The following is a 26287-nucleotide window of genomic DNA, read 5'->3' as shown; positions in this document are numbered from 1 at the left end:
CCTGATTTCAGCACATATAATGCAATGTAACCTGATGAGCGCTAGTTTATTTAATATTTTCACCTTGTGCGCTAAAACTTTTGTGAAATAATTGTTTCTTTACTGCATTAGTGAACTTTTATTTCTAATTCCAAAATACTTTTAATAAATAGAAATAAAGCTTAAATGTATAGCAAGCAGACTAAAAATTACATTTGTTTTGTTCGTAAGAGTTTAAAAATGAACAAAAGCATATACAGGTACAATGTCTGAAATCCAGCAACCTCGGGACTGAGATCATGCCAATTTCCAGATTTTTCTGGATTTCAGACCTCGCTGTTGGCACTGCTCCCTGCCTGCCAACCCTCCGCTTCTCGCCGCCCGCCAACCCACCAATCCACGCCACCCGCCGATTCTCGCTGCCCGCAGCCCCCTGGTGCTACAGTTTTTACTGGATTCCTCATCCCTCGCCAACTGATGGCGCCACCTTGGCCACCGCAAAATATCTGGTTTTCAGACAGCCGGATTCTGGATATTGTACCTGTATTTGCTTCTAATTGTTATAAAATTCTGACTATGTTCCAAATTTGACTACAAGCAAAAGTAAATGTACACATTAATTTTAAAATAATATTAATTCAAACCCTCTTTAGTTGGTGAAATAATTTTTTTAACAAAATTATTTTAATGTTATAATTAGACAACAAAAGTTTCAGCAGATGGTGAACAAACTGATAAGGACACAGAGAAGACTCACAAACGAGCAAAGGAATTAGAAAAATCCATCAAATATACTATGTTGGCTTCTCAAGGTAGACATCAACTCATTTATATAAACGTCATCAGGATGCTTTTCTTTAAGGTCTTGCCCGAGACATCATTTTCTGTGGCTCTTGGCTTCTGATAGTGATAAAATTTCACATACTATGATCAGCAACTACATGTCCAAAGATTTCAGACCATGACAATGACATGATTATTTATTGGAGTATTCTATGTCTTATTCACACTCTAAGCTGCGGTTCACGAAAACAAACCTATCTGTGTCATGCCGATACGCCGATTGATCGGTCAGGTTTCTTTTTTACTTTTTTACATTTATCACCACCACCACCGGTTTTCTCTGATCAAAAATGAAAAATGATGGAAATACTCAGCAGGTCAGGCAGCATCTGTGAAGCGAGAAACCGAGTTAACAGTCCAGGTCGATGACACTTCATCAGAAAGCAGAAAAGTGTGAGGTGATACATTTTGGTAGGAAGAATGGTGAGATACACATTAAATAGTACAATTTTAAAGGGAGTGCAAGAACAGAGAGATCTGGGGGTGCTTGTGCACAAATCTTTGCAGGTGGCAGGACAGGTTAACAAAGCAGTTAATAAAGCATATGGGATCCTGGGCTTTATAAACAGAGGCATAGAGTACAAAAGCTATTCAAAAGGGAATTGGATAAATTGAAAAAAATTGCAGGGGTATGGGGAAAGAGCAGGGGAGTGGGACTAACTGGATTGCTTTTTGAAAGAGCCGGCGCAGATTCGATGGGCCGAATAGCCTCATACTTTTCTATGATTTTATGATTCTAATTATGTGGTTGTATTGTAAGGCAGGCAGCCCACATGTGCCAGTCAGCAATTTCCAATATCAATTGTGAGGATTCTATAAAGTCTCAGTCAGTGGGAGACATGAAAACTGTTGACATTTTGCATAATTAAGGCCTCAGGTTGGAGTTTCACACAGCCCTAGGATTAAAAAGTAGAATGACTAATAGTTCTTCTGTGCATTTATGATAATATCAAATCAGATATTAATCAAAAAGCTCGAACTCAGCACCACTGTGCTTAGAATTAAAATAATAAGGCCAAATTTACAAAATGTTGCTCACTGTGGGAATGAATACTGGTTCACCTCTCTTTCAGCCAATGTCAAAAGCAAATTAACTTGTCTTTTTTGATGTGTGCAAATTGGCGTCTGTACTGATATAATGATCCTGAATTTGCTGTCGGAGGCTCCCTGCGAGGAATAGCTCAACCCTCCGCCTGCGAATGCCCATTTCCCGTGGATGCGGAGGATCTGTCAAGAAAATTCCTGTCAGATCGCAGGTTCCGGGTTTTTTGCGCATGTGGACACGTGCACACCTCGTACACACCCGTAGGGGCCGCAAATTACAGCCCAATGTTTACTGATTTCCAAAGTAATTCATTTTGTGTGAAATACTTTGACACATATCTGAGAGATATTATAATAAAGTGCTTTATAAATATAAGTCATGCAATATATTTGAATTTTGTCATTTGAAATTGTTTCTTTTTGTTTTTTCCAGATTTAAAAGAAAAATCTAAAAAATTAAATAAAACCCTCAGAGTCAGAGATGGGGTTACAGAAAGAAATCTACAACACATGCAGAAGGATGTTGCAAAGATGATGGTGGAGATGCGTGAGCGATCATTTGACAAACATGAGGAAATGGCTGATGATGAACTGGAGTATGTAGTTTGAGCCTTTCTATTATTCACATATTATAATCTTAGTTCAATGCTGAGTATTTAGTTCAGTAATAATTATAAACAGGAGTTGCAAAATTAAGTTTTTAATCAACAATAAAATAATGATTTAATACATTAATTAAGTATAATGGTGATGGTAAATTACAAATCCTGGAGGGAGAAAGAAGAAGGGGGGACATTGATGTACTTCTGCCTGTTATTTTATTATCCAAACAGATGCTCAGAGAGTCCATTAAGACCTAGAAAAATTCATAGCAACTGAGGCAGAATGTAACAGTAAAAATTATTTCAATACCACAACAACAAGAGGATAGTTAAGGAAGAGATGGAAACCATAAATCATCATCATCATCATCAGAGGCAATCCCTCGGGGTTGAGGATGACTTGCTTTCACACTAAAAATGAGTACTCAGGTGACTGATGAACTCATTTTAAAGGGTGGCAGATGCCTGTGCGTGAATTCCTTTAACATGGGCAGTCGTTACACACCAGCCACCACACTGGCTCGATGGAGCAAGGTCTTGGTCCAGTGTCAAGGGCATCCAAAACGACTGGAGACCAGGCTCCGCTGCATGTACCAATACATACACACAAACTCAAACATACTCCTACTGTCCTCCTTCCTTCCTCCTTCCCAAAGGACCTCTCTTTATGTGGAATTCATAGTACGCAATGTGAGCGACCTCACAGCCTCACTATTGGCCCGTGCTGCTCCTTCCCTTGGTGTCTTGTCCACGTTGCTCCACCTCTGGGCTCTGACCTCTCCGCTCCTCCATGCCTCGTCTGTCCTCTCTTCTCCGCTTCCGATCTCCGGACCTCGCCCGTCCCACCCTGCAGACCTCGCCCGTCCCGACCTCCGCTCCTCGCCGCTTCCGACCTCCGCTCCTCGCCGACCCCGACCTCCGCTCCTCGCCGCTTCCGACCTCCGCTCCTCGCCGCTTCCGACCTCCGCTCCTCGCCGCTTCCGACCTCCGCTCCTCGCCGCTTCCGACCTCCGCTCCTCGCCGCTTCCGACCTCCGCTCCTCGCCGCTTCCGACCTCCGCTCCTCGCCGCTTCCGACTTCCGCTCCTCGCCGCTTCCGACCTCCGCTCCTCGCCGCTTCCGACCTCCGCTCCTCGCCGCTTCCGACCTCCGCTCCTCGCCGACCCCGACCTCCGCTCCTCGCCGCTTCCGACCTCCGCTCCTCGCCGACCCCGACCTCCGCTCCTCGCCGCTTCCGACCTCCGCTCCTCGCCGCTTCCGACCTCCGCTCCTCGCCGACCCCGACCTCCGCTCCTCGCCGACCCCGGCCTTCGCTCCTCGCCGCTTCTGACCTCCGCTCCTCGCCGACCCCGACCTCCGCTCCTCGCCGACCCCGACCTCCGCTCCTCGCCGCTTCCGACCTCCGCTCCTCGCCGCTTCCGACCTCCGCTCCTCGCCGATCCTGACCTCCGCTCCTCGCCGATCCTGACCTCCGCTCCTCGCCGACCCCGACCTCCGCTCCTCGCCGCTTCCGACCTCCGCTCCTCGCCGCTTCCGACCTCCGCTCCTCGCCGACCCCGACCTCCGCTCCTCGCCGCTTCCGACCTCCGCTCCTCACCGACCCCGACCTCCGCTCCTCGCCGACCCCGACCTCCGCTCCTCGCCGCTTCCGACCTCCGCTCCTCGCCGACCCCGACCTCCGCTCCTCGCCGCTTCCGACCTCCGCTCCTCACCGACCCCGACCTCCGCTCCTCGCCGACCCCGACCTCCGCTCCTCGCCGCTTCCGACCTCCGCTCCTCACCGACCCCGACCTCCGCTCCTCGCCGACCCCGACCTCCGCTCCTCGCCGCTTCCGGCCTCCGCTCCTCGCCGCTTCCGACCTCCGCTCCTCGCCGACCCCGACCTCCGCTCCTCGCCGACCCCGACCTCCGCTCCTCGCCGACCCCGGCCTTCGCTCCTCGCCGCTTCCGACCTCCGCTCCTCGCCGCTTCCGACCTCCGCTCCTCGCCGACCCCGACCTCCGCTCCTCGCCGACCCCGACCTCCGCTCCTCGCCGCTTCCGACCTCCGCTCCTCGCCGCTTCCGACCTCCGCTCCTCGCCGATCCTGACCTCCGCTCCTCGCCGATCCTGACCTCCGCTCCTCGCCGACCCCGACCTCCGCTCCTCGCCGCTTCCGACCTCCGCTCCTCGCCGCTTCCGACCTCCGCTCCTCGCCGACCCCGACCTCCGCTCCTCGCCGCTTCCGACCTCCGCTCCTCACCGACCCCGACCTCCGCTCCTCGCCGACCCCGACCTCCGCTCCTCGCCGCTTCCGACCTCCGCTCCTCGCCGACCCCGACCTCCGCTCCTCGCCGCTTCCGACCTCCGCTCCTCACCGACCCCGACCTCCGCTCCTCGCCGACCCCGACCTCCGCTCCTCGCCGCTTCCGACCTCCGCTCCTCACCGACCCCGACCTCCGCTCCTCGCCGACCCCGACCTCCGCTCCTCGCCGCTTCCGGCCTCCGCTCCTCGCCGACCCCGGCCTTCGCTCCTCGCCGCTTCTGACCTCCGCTCCTCGCCGACCCCGACCTCCGCTCCTCGCCGACCCCGACCTCCGCTCCTCGCCGACCCCGACCTCCGCTCCTCGCCGACCCCGACTTCCGCTCCTCGCCGCTTCCGACCTCCGCTCCTCGCCGCTTCCGACCTCCGCTCCTCCCCGCTTCCGACCTCCGCTCCTCGCCGACACCGACCTCCGCTCCTCGCCGCTTCCGACCTCCGCTCCTCGCCGCTTCCGACCTCCGCTCCTCGCCGCTTCCGACCTCCGCTCCTCGCCGCTTCCGACCTCCGCTCCTCGCCGCTTCCGACCTCCGCTCCTCGCCGCTTCCGACCTCCGCTCCTCGCCGCTTCCGACCTCCGCTCCTCGCCGCTTCCGACCTCCGCTCCTCGCCGCTTCCGACCTCCGCTCCTCGCCGCTTCCGACCTCCGCTCCTCGCCGCTTCCGACCTCCGCTCCTCGCCGCTTCCGACCTCCGCTCCTCGCCGACCCCGACCTCCGCTCCTCGCCGACCCCGACCTCCGCTCCTCGCCGACACCGACCTCCGCTCCTCGCCGCTTCCGACCTCCGCTCCTCGCCGCTTCCGACCTCCGCTCCTCACCGCTTCCGACCTCCGCTCCTCACCGCTTCCGACCTCCGCTCCTCGCCGCTTCCGACCTCCGCTCCTCGCCGCTACCGACCTCCGCTCCTCGCCGACCCCGACCTCCGCTCCTCGCCGACCCCGACCTCCGCTCCTCGCCGACCCCGACCTCCGCTCCTCGCCGACACCGACCTCCGCTCCTCGCCGCTTCCGACCTCCGCTCCTCGCCGACCCCGACCTCCGCTCCTCGTCGACCCCGACCTCCGCTCCTCGCCGACCCCGACCTCCGTCCTCGCCGCTTCCGACCTCCGCTCCTCGCCGCTTCTGACCTCCGCTCCTCGCCGCTTCCGACCTCCGCTCCTCGCCGACCCCGACCTCCGCTCCTCGCCGACCCCGACCTCCGCTCCTCGCCGCTTCTGACCTTCGCTCCTCGCCGCTTCTGACCTCCGCTCCTCGCCGACCCAGACCTCCGCTCCTCGCCGACCCCGACCTCCGCTCCTCGCCGCTTCCGACCTCCGCTCCTCGCCGACCCCGACCTCCGCTCCTCGCCACTTCCGACCTCCGATCCTCGCCGCTTCCGACCTCCGCTCCTCGCCGCTTCCGACCTCCGCTCCTCGCCGCTTCTGACCTCCGCTCCTCGCCGCTTCCGACCTCCGCTCCTCGCCGACCCCGGCCTTCGCTCCTCGCCGTTTCTGACCTCCGCTCCTCGCCGCTTCCGACCTCCGCTCCTCGCCGACCCCGACCTCCGCTCCTCGCCGCTTCCGACCTCCGCTCCTCACCGACCCCGACCTCCGCTCCTCGCCGACCCCGACCTCCGCTCCTCGCCGCTTCCGACCTCCGCTCCTCGCCGACCCCGACCTCCGCTCCTCGCCGCTTCCGACCTCCGCTCCTCACCGACCCCGACCTCCGCTCCTCGCCGACCCCGACCTCCGCTCCTCGCCGCTTCCGACCTCCGCTCCTCACCGACCCCGACCTCCGCTCCTCGCCGACCCCGACCTCCGCTCCTCGCCGCTTCCGGCCTCCGCTCCTCGCCGCTTCCGACCTCCGCTCCTCGCCGACCCCGACCTCCGCTCCTCGCCGACCCCGACCTCCGCTCCTCGCCGACCCCGGCCTTCGCTCCTCGCCGCTTCCGACCTCCGCTCCTCGCCGCTTCCGACCTCCGCTCCTCGCCGACCCCGACCTCCGCTCCTCGCCGACCCCGACCTCCGCTCCTCGCCGCTTCCGACCTCCGCTCCTCGCCGCTTCCGACCTCCGCTCCTCGCCGATCCTGACCTCCGCTCCTCGCCGATCCTGACCTCCGCTCCTCGCCGACCCCGACCTCCGCTCCTCGCCGCTTCCGACCTCCGCTCCTCGCCGCTTCCGACCTCCGCTCCTCGCCGACCCCGACCTCCGCTCCTCGCCGCTTCCGACCTCCGCTCCTCACCGACCCCGACCTCCGCTCCTCGCCGACCCCGACCTCCGCTCCTCGCCGCTTCCGACCTCCGCTCCTCGCCGACCCCGACCTCCGCTCCTCGCCGCTTCCGACCTCCGCTCCTCACCGACCCCGACCTCCGCTCCTCGCCGACCCCGACCTCCGCTCCTCGCCGCTTCCGACCTCCGCTCCTCACCGACCCCGACCTCCGCTCCTCGCCGACCCCGACCTCCGCTCCTCGCCGCTTCCGGCCTCCGCTCCTCGCCGACCCCGGCCTTCGCTCCTCGCCGCTTCTGACCTCCGCTCCTCGCCGACCCCGACCTCCGCTCCTCGCCGACCCCGACCTCCGCTCCTCGCCGACCCCGACCTCCGCTCCTCGCCGACCCCGACTTCCGCTCCTCGCCGCTTCCGACCTCCGCTCCTCGCCGCTTCCGACCTCCGCTCCTCCCCGCTTCCGACCTCCGCTCCTCGCCGACACCGACCTCCGCTCCTCGCCGCTTCCGACCTCCGCTCCTCGCCGCTTCCGACCTCCGCTCCTCGCCGCTTCCGACCTCCGCTCCTCGCCGCTTCCGACCTCCGCTCCTCGCCGCTTCCGACCTCCGCTCCTCGCCGCTTCCGACCTCCGCTCCTCGCCGCTTCCGACCTCCGCTCCTCGCCGCTTCCGACCTCCGCTCCTCGCCGCTTCCGACCTCCGCTCCTCGCCGCTTCCGACCTCCGCTCCTCGCCGCTTCCGACCTCCGCTCCTCGCCGCTTCCGACCTCCGCTCCTCGCCGACCCCGACCTCCGCTCCTCGCCGACCCCGACCTCCGCTCCTCGCCGACACCGACCTCCGCTCCTCGCCGCTTCCGACCTCCGCTCCTCGCCGCTTCCGACCTCCGCTCCTCACCGCTTCCGACCTCCGCTCCTCACCGCTTCCGACCTCCGCTCCTCGCCGCTTCCGACCTCCGCTCCTCGCCGACCCCGACCTCCGCTCCTCGTCGACCCCGACCTCCGCTCCTCGCCGACCCCGACCTCCGCTCCTCGCCGCTTCTGACCTCCGCTCCTCGCCGCTTCCGACCTCCGCTCCTCGCCGACCCCGACCTCCGCTCCTCGCCGACCCCGACCTCCGCTCCTCGCCGCTTCTGACCTTCGCTCCTCGCCGCTTCTGACCTCCGCTCCTCGCCGACCCAGACCTCCGCTCCTCGCCGACCCCGACCTCCGCTCCTCGCCGCTTCCGACCTCCGCTCCTCGCCGACCCCGACCTCCGCTCCTCGCCACTTCCGACCTCCGATCCTCGCCGCTTCCGACCTCCGCTCCTCGCCGCTTCCGACCTCCGCTCCTCGCCGCTTCTGACCTCCGCTCCTCGCCGCTTCCGACCTCCGCTCCTCGCCGACCCCGGCCTTCGCTCCTCGCCGTTTCTGACCTCCGCTCCTCGCCGCTTCCGACCTCCGCTCCTCGCCGACCCCGACCTCCGCTCCTCGCCGACCCCGACCTCCGCTCCTCGCCGACCCGGACCTCCGCTCCTCACCGCTTCCGGCCTCCGCTCCTCGCCGCTTCCGACCTCCGCTCCCCGCCGCTTCCGACCTCCGCTCCTCGCCGCTTCCGACCTCCGCTCCTCGCCGACCCCGACCTCCGCTCCTCGCCGCTTCCGACCTCCGCTCCTCGCCGCTTCCGACCTCCGCTCCTCGCCGCTTCCGACCTCCGCTCCTCGCCGACCCCGACCTCCGCTCCTCGCCGCTTCCGACCTCCGCTCCTCGCCGACCCCGACCTCCGCTCCTCGCCGACCCCGACCTCCGCTCCTCGCCGACCCCGACCTCCGCTCCTCGCCGATCCTGACCTCCGCTCCTCGCCGCTTCCGACCTCCGCTCCCCGCCGCTTCCGACCTCCGCTCCCCGCCGCTTCCGACCTCCGCTCCTCGCCGCTTCCGACCTCCGCTCCCCGCCGCTTCCGACCTCCGCTCCTCGCCGCTTCCGACCTCCGCTCCTCGCCGACCCCGACCTCCGCTCCTCGCCGCTTCCGACCTCCGCTCCTCGCCGCTTCCGACCTCCGCTCCTCGCCGACCCCGACCTCCGCTCCTCGCCGCTACCGACCTCCGCTCCTCGCCGCTTCCGACCTCCGCTCCTCGCCGACCCCGGCCTTCGCTCCTCGCCGCTTCTGACCTCCGCTCCTCGCCGACCCCGACCTCCGCTCCTCGCCGCTTCCGACCTCCGCTCCTCGCCGACCCGGACCTCCGCTCCTCACCGCTTCCGGCCTCCGCTCCTCGCCGACCCCGACCTCCACTCCTCGCCGCTTCCGACCTCCGCTCCTCGCCGCTTCCGACCTCCGCTCCTCGCCGCTTCCGACCTCCGCTCCTCGCCGACCCCGACCTCCGCTCCTCGCCGCTTCCGACCTCCGCTCCTCGCCGCTTCCGACCTCCGCTCCTCGCCGCTTCCGACCTCCGCTCCTCGCCGCTTCCGACCTCCGCTCCTCGCCGCTTCCGACCTCCGCTCCTCGCCGACCCCGACCTCCGCTCCTCGCCGCTTCCGACCTCCGCTCCTCGCCGACCCCGACCTCCGCTCCTCGCCGCTTCCGACCTCCGCTCCTCGCCGACCCCGACCTCCGCTCCTCGCCGCTTCCGACCTCCGCTCCTCGCCGACCCCGACCTCCGCTCCTCGCCGACCCCGACCTCCGCTCCTCGCCGCTTCCGGCCTTCGCTCCTCGCCGCTTCTGACCTCCGCTCCTCGCCGACCCCGACCTCCGCTCCTCGCCGACCCCGACCTCTGCTCCTCGCCGACCCCGACCTCCGCTCCTCGCCGACCCCGACCTCTGCTCCTCGCCGACCCCGACCTCCGCTCCTCGCCGACCCCGACCTCCGCTCCTCGCCGCTTCCGACCTCCGCTCCTCGCCGACCCCGACCTCCGCTCCTCGCCGCTTCCGACCTCCGCTCCTCGCCGACCCCGACCTCCGCTCCTCGCCGACCCCGACCTCCGCTCCTCGCCGCTTCCGGCCTTCGCTCCTCGCCGCTTCTGACCTCCGCTCCTCGCCGCTTCCGACCTCCGCTCCTCGCCGCTTCTGACCTCCGCTCCTCGCCGCTTCCGACCTCCGCTCCTCGCCGCTTCCGACCTCCGCTCCTCGCCGACCCCGACCTCCGCTCCTCGCCGACCCCGGCCTTCGCTCCTCGCCGCTTCTGACCTCCGCTCCTCGCCGACCCCGACCTCCGCTCCTCGCCGACCCCGACCTCCGCTCCTCGCCGACCCCGACCTCCGCTCCTCGCCGCTTCCGACCTCCGCTCCTCGCCGACCCCGACCTCCGCTCCTCGCCGCTTCCGACCTCCACTCCACGTAGAGTCATAAATATATAAATTCATAAATAAGCAAATGAGCACAAGCAGAAAATAGATAATATTCTGAATGATTACTTCCTCCAAGTATTTACTGAGGAAAACTTGATCAAACATGCTCCCCAAAACATTGTTAACCAAGGTGGAATTTATGTGTTTGATATAATTACACTGGAAGTCCGAGACAGGCTTAAAGGACTGAAAACAAATCCCCAAAGGTGGATGGTATTTATCCCAGCATGCTGAGAGACATTACAGAGGAAACATGTGAGGTGCCAATAGATTGGAAATGGATAAATGTTCCAAAAAGGGTGACAAACCAGATACAGGCAACTATAAACCCATTATTCTCAACTTCAGTTCCTTGTAAAATAATGGAGTCAGTTATCAGGAGAAAATTTGAAGAGTATACAAGAATAATCTTAACAGCAATCATCGCGGCTTTAAATAAGGAATTACATCCTGACAAATCACCTAGACTTCTTTGAGGAAGTGTCAGTGGACTATGGGAAACCCTGCACTTTCAAAAAGCATTTGGCCAAGTTTCACATGAGATTCTACCAGTTAACTCAAAGTTGTAAAGGATTCAGGGTCAATCTTGGGAATGAATAAAGAACTGCCTGAAGGGTAGAAATCAATTGCTGCTTTTTAGAGGAGTTATGTCAAGGTGGGGAGAATTTTGAGCATGTTATTTTAAGCAGAACATAAAAACAAGCGCCCCCTTTTGGCAAGGGCACGAGAACCCACAAATTTCCAAATAAACTTTGCCGGAAACTTAAATCAAATTAAAATTTGGTTGCCGGGGTGATGATGCACTCCAGTCCCTCTGGTGCCCACCTCTCACGGAAGACTGTGAGCGTACCAGTGGACACCGCATCCTCCAGCTCCAGGGACGCCCTGGTGTGTTGCCCCACATCTCACTGTTGGAACCACAACTGTTTCTAATTTACATCAATGACTTGGATTCAGAAAATCAATGCAAAATAGTCAAATGTGCAGATGGGAGGGTAGTGGAATTGAAGGAGGTGATTAAAATATATAGTGCTCTGGTTAGACTGTGCTTGAATATTATGTTTATTTCTGGTTGTGGACATACAATGAGAGACATTGAAGCACTTGAAGCAGTTCTGAGTTATGTCCCAAATGACTAGCTCCTGAGAGCTGACTTTAAGTTGGCTAAATTGTGTTAATAAAGCGTGAATGGCCTCATAACGGGATCAGTAGGTTTATTACCCCGTTAATGTCAGCCCTCTGCCTATTGCTGGATGCTTCAGCCTGCCCTTTTAGATGACGGGTCCCTTTTTGTTGTGTATCTGTAAAGCATGCACTCCCATGTTCCGCTACCAGTGAGCTCATCCCCTGAAGTCCCAAGGGATCCGAGCATCCCTTGGGAGCACTGCATATAAGCCGGCCCCGAAGGCCTGTTCCTCACTCTGGAGTGTCTTATTAAAGACTGAGGTCACTGTTACTTTAACCTCCCTCTGAGCAGCCTCAGCTGTGTTAGGAACACAATAACTGCCGACGAGAATACGAATCCAACGCAAAGATGCAGCAAACTATGGGCATCCTGGAGAAGTTCTTGGAGGGTGAGGACTGGGAAGCCTATGTCGAACAGCTAGACCAGTACTTTGTAGCCAACAAGCTGGATGGAGAAGGAAGCACTGGTAAGAAGGAGAGCGGTCCTCCTCACAGTCTGCGGGGCACCTACCTACAGCCTCACGAAGAATCTTCTGGCTCCGGTGAAACCCACAGATAAGTCGTATGAGGAGCTGTGCACACTGGTTTGGGAACATCTTAACCGGAGGGAGAGCGTGCTGATGGCGAGGTATCAGTTCTACACGTGCCAGCAATCTGAAGGTCAGGAAGTGGCGAGCTACGTCGCCAAGCTAAGGCGACTTGCAGGACAATGTGAATTTGATGGCTACCTGGAGCAAATGCTCAGAGACTTTTTTGTACTGGGCACTGGCCACGAGACCATCCTACAAAAACTTTTGACTGTAGAGACACCGACCCTCAGTAAGGCCATTGCGATAGCACAGGCGTTTATGTCCACCAGTGATAACACCAAACAAATCTCTCAGCACACAAGTGCTAACAATGTTCATAAATTAACTGGAACTGTGTTTGCGAGCAGAAATGTACAGGGCAGAACCCACAAGTCTGCAACTGCCAGCAGGCCTCAGGTGACCCAGATGACTCAGAGTCCCCAACAAAGGATGAATGCAAGGCAATTCACACCTTGTTGGTGTTGTGGAGGCTTCCATTCAGCCTATTCATGCTGCTTCAAAGGGTATGTTTCCAAGAGCTGTGGAACAATGGGGCACCTCCAACGAGCTTGCAAACGAGCTGCAAGCTATGCAAAACCTGCTAACCACCACGTGGCAGAGGAAGATCGGTTCATGGTGGATCAAAGCAATTTCGAGCCTCAGAGAGGAGGCAGATGCTGAAGTACACGGGGTGCACACATTTCAGACGAAATGTCCATGTATAATGCTCAACGTAAAATTGAATGGCTTACCCGTAGCCATGGAACTGGACACTGGCGCTAGCCAATCCATCATGAGTAAAAAGATGTTTGAGAGACTGTGGTGCAACAAGGCATTCAGACCAGCCCTGAGCCCTGTTAGCGTTAGTGTTTTCTCAGAAGAATCACTCAACACTCAGAGTCGGTTCCAACGCCTGGCGGCCTTTATTACGCTCAGCGGGGAGGAAAAACTCAGGACCGTATCCAGGTTTCTCTCCACCGAACAAAGGGTTACATGCACTTTTATATGTTTCACAACAGTTACAAAACAGTTTACTACAGCTACACAGCCCATCACGGCTGGACACAAGCCAATCACAACGATTATAGATTACATATAGGTTCTTTTAACCCAATAGAATTCCCCTATTATCCCGGGAACCATATGTTCGGTTATTGTCAGCTTGGGCTGATCGATGACTTTATAGGTTCTCTCCCTAGTTCTTTCATCTGGGAGAAATAATTGGTTTATAACCTTGTTTACAGGAGATGGTTTCCCTCTTATCTTTCTTCCTGGGGAATTAATTGGTTTATGACCTTGTTCACAGGAGATGGTTTCCTTCTTATCTCTGTCTTCCCGCATCCCAGGCATTCCTATAGTGGGCCTCACAGGGTTATTGCTTGGTCATTGAACGTTCAACAGTTCACAGCTTGACTACCTGATTTCCCATCATGCCTGGGCAGCCATTTTATGTGTGTGTCCATTTTAAGCTTATGTGAGTTTTAAATATATCTAGCAGGTGCCTAATGCCTAGTATTCTGGTATATTCTAAAGGTGCCTACCTCCTACAATAGCCCCATCCACACGAAACTGAGAATGTACACCAAAGAGCTTATCACTGTCCTGGGCAGCGCCATGGTCAAGGTCACCTACGAGGGCACGGTGCATGAACTGGCACTCTGGATTGTCCCAGGCAATGGCCCCACGCTGCTTGGAAGGAGCTGGCTGGGCAAAATCTGCTGGAACTGGGATGACATCCGAGCGCTATCACATGTCGATGAGGCCTCATGTACCCAGGTTCTTAACAAATTTCCTTCCCCTTTTGAGCCAGGCATTGGAAACTTTTCCGGGGCAAAGGTGCGGATCCACTTGATCCCAGAGGCACGACCCATTCACCACAAGGCGCGAACGATACCTCACATGATGAGGGAGAGAGTGGAAATCAAGCTGGACAGGCTACAACGCGAGGGCATCATCTCCCCAGTACAATTCAGCGAGTGGGCCAACCCGATTGTTCCAGTACTCAAAAGTGATGGCACGGTCAGGATTTGCGGCGATTATAAAGTAACTATTAATCGTTTCTCGCTACAGGACCAATACCCGCTACCTAAGGCAGACGACCTATTTGCGACGCTGGCAGGAGGCAGGATATTCACCAAGCTCAACCTGACTTCGGCCTGCATGACGCAGGAGCTGGAGGAGTCTTCGAAGAGCCTCACCTGCATCAACACGCACAAGGGACTGTTCATCTCCAATAGATGCCCGTTTGGAATTCGGTCGGCTGCAGCGATCTTCCAGAGAAACATGGAGAGCCTACTCAAGTCGATACCACACACGGTGGTCTTTCAGGACGACATATTGGTCACGGGTCAGGACACCGCCGAGCACCTACAAAACCTGGAGGAGGTCCTCCAGCGACTGGATCGTGTAGGGCTGCGGCTGAAGAGGACGAAATGCGTCTTCTTGGCAACAGAAGTGGAGTTTTTGGGGAGAAAGATCGCAGCGGATGGCATTCGGCCCACAGACGCCAAGACAGAGGCTATCAGGAACGCGCCCAGGCCACAGAACGACACGGAGCTGCGGTCGTTCCTGGGACTCCTGAACTATTTTGGTAACTTCCTACTGGGGTTAAGCACCCTTTTAGAGCCCCTACATGTGTTATTGCACAAAGGTGAGAACTGGGTATGGGGAAAAAAAACAAGTAATTGCTTTTGAGAAAGCCAGAAACATTTTATGCTCCAACAAGCTGCTTGTATTGTATAACCCATGTAAATGACTTGTGCTAGCATGTGACATGTCATCATACGGAGTCGGGTGTCTATTACAACAAGCTAACGTTGCGGGGAAGTTGCAACCTGTCGCCTATGCTTCCAGGAGCTTGTCTAAGGCCAAGAGGGCCTACAGCATGATTGAGAAAGAGGCATTAGCGTGTGTGTTCGGGAAAAGAAAATACATCAGTATCTGTTTGGCCTCATAAGAACATAATAACATAAGAATTAGGAACAGGAGTAGGCCATCTAGCCCCTCGAGCATGCTCCACCATTCAATAAGATCATGGCTGATCTGGTCGTGGACTCAGCTCCACTTACCCGCCCTCTCCCTGTAACCCTTAATTCCCTTATTGCTTAAAAATCTATCTATCTTTGACTTGAAAACATTCAATGAGCCAGCCTCAACTGCTTCCTTGGACAGAGAATTCCACAGATTCACAACCCTCTGGGAGAAGAAATTCTTTCTCAACTCGGTTTTAAATTGGCTCCTCCGTATTTTGAGGCTGTGCCCCCTAGTTCTAGTCTCCCCCACCAATGGAAACAACCTCTCTGCCTCTATCTTGTCTATCCCTTTCATGATTTTAAATGTTTCTATAAGATCACCCCTCATCCTTCTGAACTCCAAGGAGTAAAGACCCAGTCTACTCAATCGATCATCATAAGGTAATCCCCTCATTTCTCGAATCAGCTTAGTGAATCGTCTCTATACCCCTTCCAAAGCTAGTATATCCTTCCTTAAGTAAGGTGACCAAAACTGCATGCAGTACTCCAGGTGCGGCCTTACCAATACCTTATACAGTTGCAGCAACACCTCTCTGGTTTTGTACTCCATCCCTTTCGCAATGAAGGCCAACATTCCATTTGCCTTCCTGATTACCTGCTGCACTTGCAAACTAACCTTTTGGGATTCATGCACAAGGACCTCCAGATCCCTCTGCACCACAGCATGTTTTAATTTCTCCCCATTCAAATAATATTCCCTTTTACTGTTTTTTTTCCCAAGGTGGATGACCTCACACTTTCTGACATTGTATTCCATCTGCCAAACTTTAGCCCATTCGCTTAACCTATCCAAATCTCCTTGTAGCCTCTCTGAGTCCTCTACACAACCTGCTTTCCCACTAATCTTAGTGTCATCTGCAAATTTTGTTGCACTACACTCTGTCCCCTCCTCTAGGTCATCTATGTATATTGTAAACAGTTGTGGTCCCAGCACTGATCCCTGTGGCACACCACTAACCACTGATTTGCAACCGGAAAAGGACCCATTTATCCCGACTCTCTGCTTTCTGTTCGCCAACCAATTCTCTATCCATGCTAATACATTTCCTCTGACTCCGCGTACCTTTATCTTCTGCAGTAACCTTTTTATGGCACCTTATCGAATGCCTTTTGGAAATCTAAATACACCACATCCATCGGTACACCTCTATCCACCATGCTCGTTATATCCTCAAAGAATTCCAGTAAGTTAGTTAAGCATGATTTCCCTTTCATGAATCCATGCTGCGTCTGCTTGATTGCACTATTCCTATCCAGATGTCCCGCTATTTCTTCCTTAATGATATTTTCAAGCATTTTCCCCACTACAGATGTTAAACTAACCGGCCTATAGTTACCTGCCTTTTGCCTGCCCCCTTTTTTTAAACAGAGGCGTTACATTAGCTGCTCTCCAATCCGCTGGTACCTCCCCAGAGTCCAGAGAATTTTTGTAGATTATAACAAATGCATCTGCTATAACTTCCGCCATCTCTTTTAATACCCTGGGATGCATTTCATCAGGACCAGGGGACTTGTCTACCTTCAATCCCATTAGTCTGTCCAGCACTACTTCCCTAGTGATAGTGATCATCTCAAGATCCTCCCTTCCCACATTCCTATGACCAGCAATTTTTGGCATGGTTTTTGTGTCTTCCACTCTGAAGATGGAAGCAAAATAATTGTTTACGGTCTCAGCCATTTCCACATTTCCCATTATTAAATCCCCCTTTTCCCATTATTAAATCCCCCTTTTCATCTTCTAAGGGACTAACATTTACTTTAGTCACTCTTTTCCATTTTATATATCTGTAAAAGCTTTTACTATCTGTTTTTATGTTTTGCGCAAGTTTACCTTCGTAATCTTTCTTCCCTTTCTTTATTGCTTTTTTAGTCATTCTTTGCTGTTGCTTAAAATTTTCCCAATCCTCTAGTTTCCCACTAACCTTGACCACCTTATATGCATTGGTCTTTGATTTGATACTTTCCTTTATTTCCTTGGTTATCCACAGCTGGTTATCTCTTTTCTTGCCGCCCTTCTTTTTCACTGGAATATATTTTTGTTGAGCACTATGAAAGAGCTCCTTAAAAGTCCTCCACTGTTCCTCAATTGTTTAGTCCTTGTTTCCAGTCTACTTTAGCCAACTCTGCTCTCATCCCACTGTAGTCCCCTTTGTTTAAGCATAGTACGCTCGTTTCTGACACAACTTCCTCATCCTCAATCTGTATTACAAATTCAACCATATTGTGATCACTCATTCCGAGAGGATCTTTTACGAGGAGATCGTTTATTTTTCCTGTCTCGTTACACAGGACCAGATCCAAAATGGCTTGCTCCCTTGTAGGCTCTGTTATATACTGTTCTAAGAAACAATCCCGTATGCATTTGATGAATTCCTCCTCCAGGCTACCCCCTGCGATTTGATTTGACCAATCGATATGTAGGTTAAAATCCCCCATAACTACTGCCGTTCTTTTTTCACATGCCTCCATTATTCCCTTGATTATTGCCCGCCCCACCATGAAGTTATTATTTGGGGGCCTATAAACTACGCCAACCAGTGACTTTTTCCCCTTACTATCTCTAATCTCCACCCACAATGATTCAACATTTTGTTCATTGGAGCCAATATCATCCCTCACAACTGCCCTGATATCATCCCTTATTAACAGAGCTACCCCACCTCCCTTCCCTTCCTGCCTATCTTTCCGAATCGTCAGATACCCCTGTACGTTTAATTCCCAGTCCTGGCCACCTTGCAACCATGTCTCTGTAATGGCCACCAAATCATACCCATTTGTAATGATTTGTGCCATCAACTCATTTACTTTATTTCTAATGCTGCGTGCATTTAGGTAGAGTGTTTTCATCCTAGTTTTTAAACCATGATTTTTAGTTTTTACCCCTCCTGCAGCCCTTTTATATTCAGTAGCCCTTTTTGTTTCTTGCCTTTGGTTTCTCTGCCCTCCACTTTTACTCATCTCTTTTCTGTCTTTTGTTTTTGTCTCCTTTTTGTTTCCCTCTGTCTCCCTGTATTGGTTCCCATCCCCCTGCCATATTAGTTTAACTCCTCACCAACAGCATTAGCAAACACTCCCCTTAGGACATTGGTTCCGGTCCTGCCCAAGTGCAGACCGTCCGGTTTGTACTGGTCCCACCTCCCCCAGAATCTGTTCCAATGCCCCACGAATTTGAATCCCTCCCTGCTGCACCACTGCTCAAGCCACGTATTCATCTGTGCTATCCTGCGATTCCTACTCTGACTAGCACGTGGCACTGGTAGCAATCCCGAGATTACTACTTTTGAGGTCCTACTTTTTAATTTAACTCCTAGCTCCTTAAATTCGTCTCGTAGGACCTTATCCCTTTTTTTACCTATGTCGTTGTTACCAATGTGCACCACGACAACAGGCTGTTCTCCCTCCCTTTTCAGAATGTCCTGCACTCGCTCGGAGACATCTTGACCCTTGCACCAGGGAGGCAACATACCATCCTGGAGTCTTGATTGCGGCCGCAGAAACGCCTATCTATTCCCCTTATGATTGAATCCCCTATCACTATCGCTCTCCCACTCTTTTTTATATTTGAGCTGGAAACCGATCACAAGCCCCTCACATCCCTGTTCGCTGAAAACAAGGGGATAAATACTAATGCCTCAGCCCGCATACAAAGGTAGGCACTCACGCTATCAGCGTAAAACTATACCATCTGCTGCAAGCCAGGCACCGAGAACTGTGCGGATGCTCTCAGTCGACTACCATTGCCCACCACGGGGGTGGAAATGGCGCAGCCTGCCAACTTGTTGATGGTCATGGAAACGTTTGAAAATGATAAATCACCTGTCAAAGCCCGCCAGATTAGGACTTGGACCAGCCAAGATCCTCTGCTGTCCCTAGTAAAAAACTGTGTACTGCATGGGAGCTGGGCCAGCATCCCAGTATAAATGCAAGAGCCAATCAAGCCGTTCCAGCGGCGAAAGGACAAGCTGTCCATTCAGGCAGACTGCCTGTTGTGGGGTAACCGTGTAGTGCTACCAAAAAAGGGCAGGGAGAGGTCCATCTCGGATCTCCACAGCACACACCCGGGTATAGTAATGATGAAAGTGACAGCCAGATCCCACCTGTGGTGACCTGGTATCGACTCTGACTTAGAGTCCTGTGTACGGCAATGCAGCGTGTGTGCTCTGTTGAGCAACGCGCCCAGATAGGCACCACTAAGTTTGTGGTCCTGGCCCTCCAGACCATGGTCGAGGATCCATGTCGACTATGCGGGCCCATTTCTTGGTAAACTGTACCTGGTGGTGGTGGATGCTTTTTCAAAATGGATTGAATGTGAAATAATGTCGGGAAGCACCGCCACCATTGAAAGCCTGAGGGCCATGTTTGCCACCCACGGCCTGCCTGACATACTGGTCAGTGACAACGGGCCATGTTTCACCAGTGCCGAATTTAAAGAATTCATGACCTGCAATGGGATCAAACATGTCACCTCAGCCCCGTTTAAATCAGCATCCAATGGACAGGCAGAGCGGGCAGTACAAACAATCAAACAGAGCCTTAAATGAGTCACAGAAGTCTCACTCCAAACCCGCCTATCCTGAGTACTGCTCAGCTACCGCACGAGACCCCACTAGCTCACAAGGGTGCACCCGGCTCAGCTACTCATAAAAAGGACACTTAAAACCAGACTCTCGCTGATTCACCCCAACCTGCATGATCAGGTAGAGAGCAGGCGGCAGCAACAAAATGTAAACGATGGTCGCGTCACTGTGTCACAGGAAATTGATCTGAATGACCCTGTGTATGTGCTAAACTATGGACATGGTCCCAAGTGGATCGCGGGCACAGTGATAGCTAAAGAAGGGAATAGGGTGTTTGTTGTCAAACTAGACAATGGACAAATTTGCAGAAAGCACCTGGACCAAATGAGGCTGCAGTTCACAGACTGCCCTGAACAACCCACAGCAGACACCACCTTTTTCGAGCCCACAACACACACCCAAAGGATTAACGACACCACCCCGGACCAGGAAATCAAACCCATCACGCCCAACAGCCCAGCAAGGCCAGGCTCACCCAGCAGCCCTGCAGGGCCAACAACACGCCAGCCCAGCGAGGGCACAGCCAACACACCAGAACAGACATTTCTACCAAGGCGGTCCACCAGGGAAAGAAAGGCTCCCGACCGCCTCACCTTGTAAACAGTTTTCACTTTGACTTTGGGCGGGGAGTGATGTTGTGTATCTGTAAAGCATGCACTCCCATGTTCCGCCACCAGGGAGTTCATTCCCTGAAGTCCCAAGGGATCCCAGCATCCCTTGGGAGCACTGTATATAAGCTGGCCCCTAAGGCCTGTTCCTCACTCTGGAGTGTCTTATTAAAGACTGAGGTCGCTGTTACTTTAACCTCCCTGAGTGCAGCCTCATCTGTGTTAGGAACACAATACTTTTAACATGCAAATTGAGGTTCAATGTTGTGCATAGGATCGCGATTGCCATTTTAGGACTGAACTGAGTGGAACATGCACAATGCTCTCTCTCTGGCCAGTTTACAAATGGCATTGCAGAAATGGCCCCAAAAAGGCAAGCTGTAAATTATTTCTGTGGTGCCAGGAGGAGCAGGAGTACTGCCATCCCAGACTTACCCTGCTGCTGCTGTGTTGCTGAACTGGCAAGCTGCATTGAGGAGCCCCATTGGTACAAGAAGATCTAGAAACCAAAAATATAATAATGAATAGTCAGCATGGATTTCAAAAGGGAAAGTCGTGCTTGACCAACCTCATTGAATTTATTGAAGAGGTAATAGAGAATAGACAATGGTAATGCAGTAGATGCAATTTATCTAGATTTTTAAAAGGCCTTCAATAAGGCACCCCTTAATAGACTGATGAACAAGGTCAGAGAATGCGGGGTCAGGGGACAATAACAGAATGGATGGCTAGCTGGCTTCAAGACAGAAAGCAGAGAGTAGGGGTAAAAGGTAGCTATTCACAGTGGCAGAAGGTGGATCGTGGTGTTCCACAAGGATCAGTGCTGGGAATACTTTTGTTCATAATTTATATTAACGATTTAAATGTTGGAATCAAAAACACAAACACAAATACAATCAAAGTGGCCAATTTTCCCAGAGCCTCCCCCTACCCCACCCCAGTGCTGTACAAGAGCTGCACAAGAGAAATGCGTTGCTTCTATTCAAGCCCAGCAGTGCTGATACTATCACGAGCCATCCCTGGTACAGGCCTGCTCTCCCTGGCATGGCATATGTTGACAGAGGTACAGAGATTGGGGCTTTGGGATGGTAGAAAGCTCACTGAAGCATTCCCTGAAAACATCCTGAGAGTGTGGGGGGCTGGAGTACATAGAAAATGTCACTTATCTTCCTGTCTTTTGCCTGACCACAAGATTGGCAGGAATCCAGGGCCAAACCATGCTTCACTGGGTACCTCTGTGTTTGGATGTCCAGCAAGTGTTGCAGTGGAAAAATGAGATGGGCGGGCAGAAAGACCTCTTTCCATCTCATTTAAATTTCAATGCCTGATGAAGTCACAAGTCCACCTCCCACCTCTATTGGAAAGCTGTGGAAATTCTGTGGCAACGTAAAATGGTCAGTGACCCAGCAAAACCGTCTTTGCACCTGGAGAAAATATGCATTCCCTGGTGCAAAGCTCAGGAAATCAGTCCTTGCATGTTTGTATCATAAAGTACAAACTTCTTTCATTGTATTAATTTCTTAATGGTTTTGAACTTCAGTGTTGCCATTGCACTTTTGGAGAAGGTGAAAAAGATGTTTAGTGATCCCCACAAGACCACTCAAGGGCTGAAGGATGAAGTCATGAACAAAATAGCTGATCACAAAGACAAATTTGAAGAAGCCCAAGAGCTATTGAAAGAAGCACAAGAAAAAATTAAAGAGACTAATCGTTTGTCTGCTGTTAATCAAAAAAACATGACTGCATTGGAGGTAAACAATTATTTCAATCACCTTTGTCCTACTCCCTTCCTAAATCTAGAGGATTGATTAACAGACAGAAAACAGAGAGTCGGGATAAACGGGTCTTTTTCAGGTTGGCAGGCTATAACTAGTGGGGAGCCACAAGGATCAGTGCTGGGGCCTCAGCTATTTACAATGTATATTAATGACTTGGATGAAGGGATCGAGTGTAATGTATCCAAGTTTGCTGACGATACAAAGCTAGGTGGGACAGTAAGTTGTGAGGAGAACACAAAGCTTCTGCAAAGGGATATAGATAGACTAAGTGAATGGGCAGTTAGGTGGCAGATGGAGTATAATGTAGGGAAATATGAGGTTAGGAAGAATAGAAAAACAGAATAATTTTTAAATGGTGAGAAACATTTAAATGTTGGTATTCAGAGAGATTTGGGTGTCCTTGTGCAAGAAACACAGAAAGCTCGCATGCAGGTACAGCAAGCAATAAGGAAGGCAAATGGCATATTGTCCTTTATTGCAAGAAGGTTAGATTATAAGAGTAAGGGGGGCCGAAATTGCCCCTTAAGGCCTGTTACCGCCGGAAATCGGTGGCCATGCTGCGGAGTGCCAAGGCCACCGAACTTTCGTGTAATGGCCGCCATTTAAAAAATTCCGCTCCTGCGGTATTCCGGAGGTGACCTGCCCCCCCCCCCCCCCACTACCGCTCTGCTGCTGCCGGTCTGTCCTAAGTGCGTCATCAGAGCACACACCACCGATGTTCTCTTCTCCCCCCCCCCCCCCCCACCGACCAATGGTAAAATTCCACCGAAAAAATCTTGCTCCCACTGCTCGGTGCCACCGGCAGCTTTTTCTGCTGGTGCACTGAGCTTGGAGTCCTTCTAAAACGGTGGTATTCTCCCATTAAAGCTGGGGACCTACTGCCACTGCCATCATGTTTTATTTTGTCGGCCGACTGCCATGTCAGGCTGACAACTATGCTCGCGGGTTTGGCTGGGCCGCCAACAGGCAGCCTGGCACCCCCTCTTGGGTGCCAGCCTGGTGGCCCAGCCAAAACCCTCCCTGATGGCCCAGTGGACCTAACGTAATGAATCGCGCAGGCTCTCCCCTTTAAGTGAATGGGAGAGCCGTGGTGACGCAGCACCGTGATTACGTCATCAGCGCTACGCTGATGATTGACAGCTATGGCCACTATACCCACCCCCAACTTCCACCCCTCTAGACTGCAAACCTCCGCTTACCGCCACGTATCTGCCCCCATTTTGATCGACTTCCGGTCCGCTGAAAAAAAAGCCAAAGAGTGGAATTTCGCTCAAGAGGCCACCACATCCACCGCACCAGTAAAAACAACAGAAACAGGGTAGGTGCACCCCGTTTCCAGTGGTGGGCAATTTTCGCCCCCAGGAAGTTTTGCTACAATTGTACACAATTGTGAGACCACACCTGGAGTACAGTTTTGGTCCCCTTATGTAAGGAAGGAAATACGTGCCTTGGAGGGATGCAACAAAGGTTCACTAGATTGATTCCTGGGATGAAAGGGCTATCTTATGATGAGAGATTGAGTAGATTGGGCCTATACTCTCCAGAGTTTAGAAGAATGAGAGGTGATCTCATTGAAACATACAAGATTCTGAAAGGGATTGACAGAGTAGATGCTGAGAGGTTGTTACCCCTGGCTGGATTGTCTAGAACTAGGGGGCACAGTCTCAAGATAAGGGGTAGGCCATTTAAGACAGAGATGAGGAGGAATTTCTTCACTCAGAGGGTTGTGAATCTTTGGAATTCTCTGCCCCAGAGGGCTGTGGAGGCTGAGTCTCTGAATATATTCAAGGCTGAGATAGATAGATTTTGGAGTCAAGGGGAATCAAGGGATATGGCGATCAGGTGGGAAAGTGGAGTTGAGGTCGTTGATCAGCCATGACCTTATTGAATGGCAGAGCAGGCTTGAGGGGCTGTATGGCCTACTCCTGCTCCTAATTCTTATGTCACACTATAAATACCTTCTCCATTTCAACCAAGGTTTTGGTTACCTATTCTAACCCTCCATGGCTTGGTATCCATACCCTTTACTATTTTTTTTCTCCCCCTGTAAAGAATTTTGGGATAGTTTATACATTAAAGGCAGTAAATAAATGCAAGTTTCTGTGGTGCTACATAATGATTCATTTGGACTTTTATTTTTTTCCACTACAATGCTCACCTCTTCTGCTCGTCTCCTGAAGGTGTCAATTCCTTTACTGGGCTACAGGTCAACAGTTGTCTCCACTGCAGTACCATCAAAGTTTCATTTCCTTTTAACTGGCAGGTTCACTCTTGATTGCGGGAATTCCTCCAGGAGCCCGCTATCCATATGCAATGCGCCCCAAGCCTGGAAAATGGTCAGCGCTGGGGTGGATATGAAGGGTTGGGCAGAAGTACTGTTCTATGGGAATTCGATCCCATGGAGGAGAATCCCTCTCTTTGGATCTGTTTGTAAGGACCAGTATTTGGGTTACTTTAGATCAAGTCCATCATCAGCCCTTTTTAAAAAAAATGGTGCAGTGCATTTATGATGTAATTTCTGTTGTCCTGTCATTAATTTCCTGCAGCATGGCAATTAGTGTTTTTCATTCTTGGGCAAAGAAGCATTCTTTTTTTCTGAATGTCTGGTGCAGCAATGGGAAGGCAGTTCAGAAATGGGCTCATGATCTTTGTAGATAAAGTACTGGTGATCATCATATCATCACCATTATCATAGGCAGTCGAGGAAGACTTGCTTCCACTCCCAAAATGTGTCCTTAGGTGACTGAACAGTCCAATACAAGAGCCATAGTCCCCGTCACAGGTGGGACAGATAGTCATTGTGGGAAAGGGTGGGTGGGACTCTTTCCGCTGCTTGCGCTTGATTTCTGCATGCTCTCGACGATGAGACTCGAGGTGCTCAGCGCCCTCCCAGATGCACTTCCTCCACTTAGGGCGGTCTTTGGCCAGGTGTCGGTGGGGTTGTTGCACTTTATCAGGGAGGCTTTGAGGGTGTCCTTGTAATGTTTCCCCTGCCGACCTTTGGCTCGTTTGCCATGAAGGAGTTCCGAGTAGAGCGTTTGCTTTGGGAGTCTCGTGTCTAGCATGCGAACAACGTGGCCTGCCCAGTGGAGCTGATCAAGTGTTGTCAGTACTTCAATGCTGGGGATGTTGGCCTGGTCGAGGACGCATACGTTGGTGCATCTGTCCTGCCAGGGGATATGCAGGATCTTACGGCGACATCGTTGGTGGTATTTCTCCAGCGTCTTGAGGTGTCTACTGTACATGGTCCATGTCTCTGAGCCATACAGGAGGGCGGGTATTACTACAGCCCTGTAGACCATGAGCTTGGTGGCAGATTTGAGGGCCTGGTCTTCAAACACACTTTTCCTCAGGCAGCCAAAGGCTGCACTGGCGCACTGGAGGCGGTGTTGAAGCTCGTCATCAATGTCTGCTCTTGTTGATAAGAGGCTCCCGAGGTATGGGAAATGGTCCACGTTGTCCAGGGCCGTGCCATGGATCTTGATGACTGGGGAGCAGTGCTGTGCGGTGGGGACAGGTTGGTGGAGGACCTTTGTCTTATGGATGTTTAGCGTAAGGCCCATGTTTTCATACGCCTCAGTAAATACGTTGACTATGACTTGGAGTTCAGCCTCTGAATGTGCGCAGACGCATGAGTCGTCCGCATACTGTAGCTCGACGACAGAGGTTGGGGTGGTCTTGGACCTGGCCTGGAGACGACGAAGGTTGAATAGGTTCCCACTGGTTCTGTAGTTTAGTTCCACTCCAGTGGGGAGCTTGTTGACTGTGAGGTGGAGCATGGCAGCGAGGAGAGAGTTGGGGCGATGATGCAGCCCTGTTTGACCCCGGTCCGGATGTGGAGTGGGTTTGTGATGGATCCGTTCATAAGGATCACAGGCTGCATATCTAGGTACGTTTTCAGGCATCTACACGTTTTCAGTTACAATGTGCCTTTTTTGGGCTTTGCAATAACTTTAAGCACCTACTCTTAAATTACTAGCACAGTACTTTGGAACAGTTAAATAATTTCGACTCCTTTCTTGAACTGAGTTTTGAATGCAGTCAAATAATTTTAGAAGTATCTTCTTTCTGAAACCTATAGAAGGTTCAAAGTGAGATAAATTCTGATAATTCCAGTCAATGTATCCTACTAAATGTGACACATCATTTATGTATGTTGTTCTGAGAGACTGGAGAGCTTGAAGAATGGAATTGCTACATTATGGGGATAAAATGTTTTGTTTTCCAACTGCAGTAGTTATTGGTTTCCCCATCTA

At 53.1% G+C, this 26287-nt stretch overlaps 1 protein-coding gene across 2 annotated transcripts in view; it reads left to right on the top strand.

Moving 5' to 3' along the window:
* The window catches only part of lama2 (laminin, alpha 2), a 693080-nt gene that overhangs the window by 553391 nt on the left and 113402 nt on the right, over positions 1-26287 (top strand). For both annotated transcript variants that reach the window (XM_070885262.1, XM_070885261.1), the window contains exons 35-37: positions 680-791; positions 2300-2462; positions 21794-22004. In XM_070885262.1, the coding sequence (XP_070741363.1) occupies positions 680-791; positions 2300-2462; positions 21794-22004 (486 nt within the window). The remainder of the gene's footprint in view (positions 1-679; positions 792-2299; positions 2463-21793; positions 22005-26287) is intronic.

This window comes from Pristiophorus japonicus, chromosome 7, assembly GCF_044704955.1.
Source record: "Pristiophorus japonicus isolate sPriJap1 chromosome 7, sPriJap1.hap1, whole genome shotgun sequence".
Classification (NCBI taxonomy): domain Eukaryota; kingdom Metazoa; phylum Chordata; class Chondrichthyes; family Pristiophoridae; genus Pristiophorus; species Pristiophorus japonicus.
This window is presented reverse-complemented; position numbering and strand designations above follow the sequence as displayed.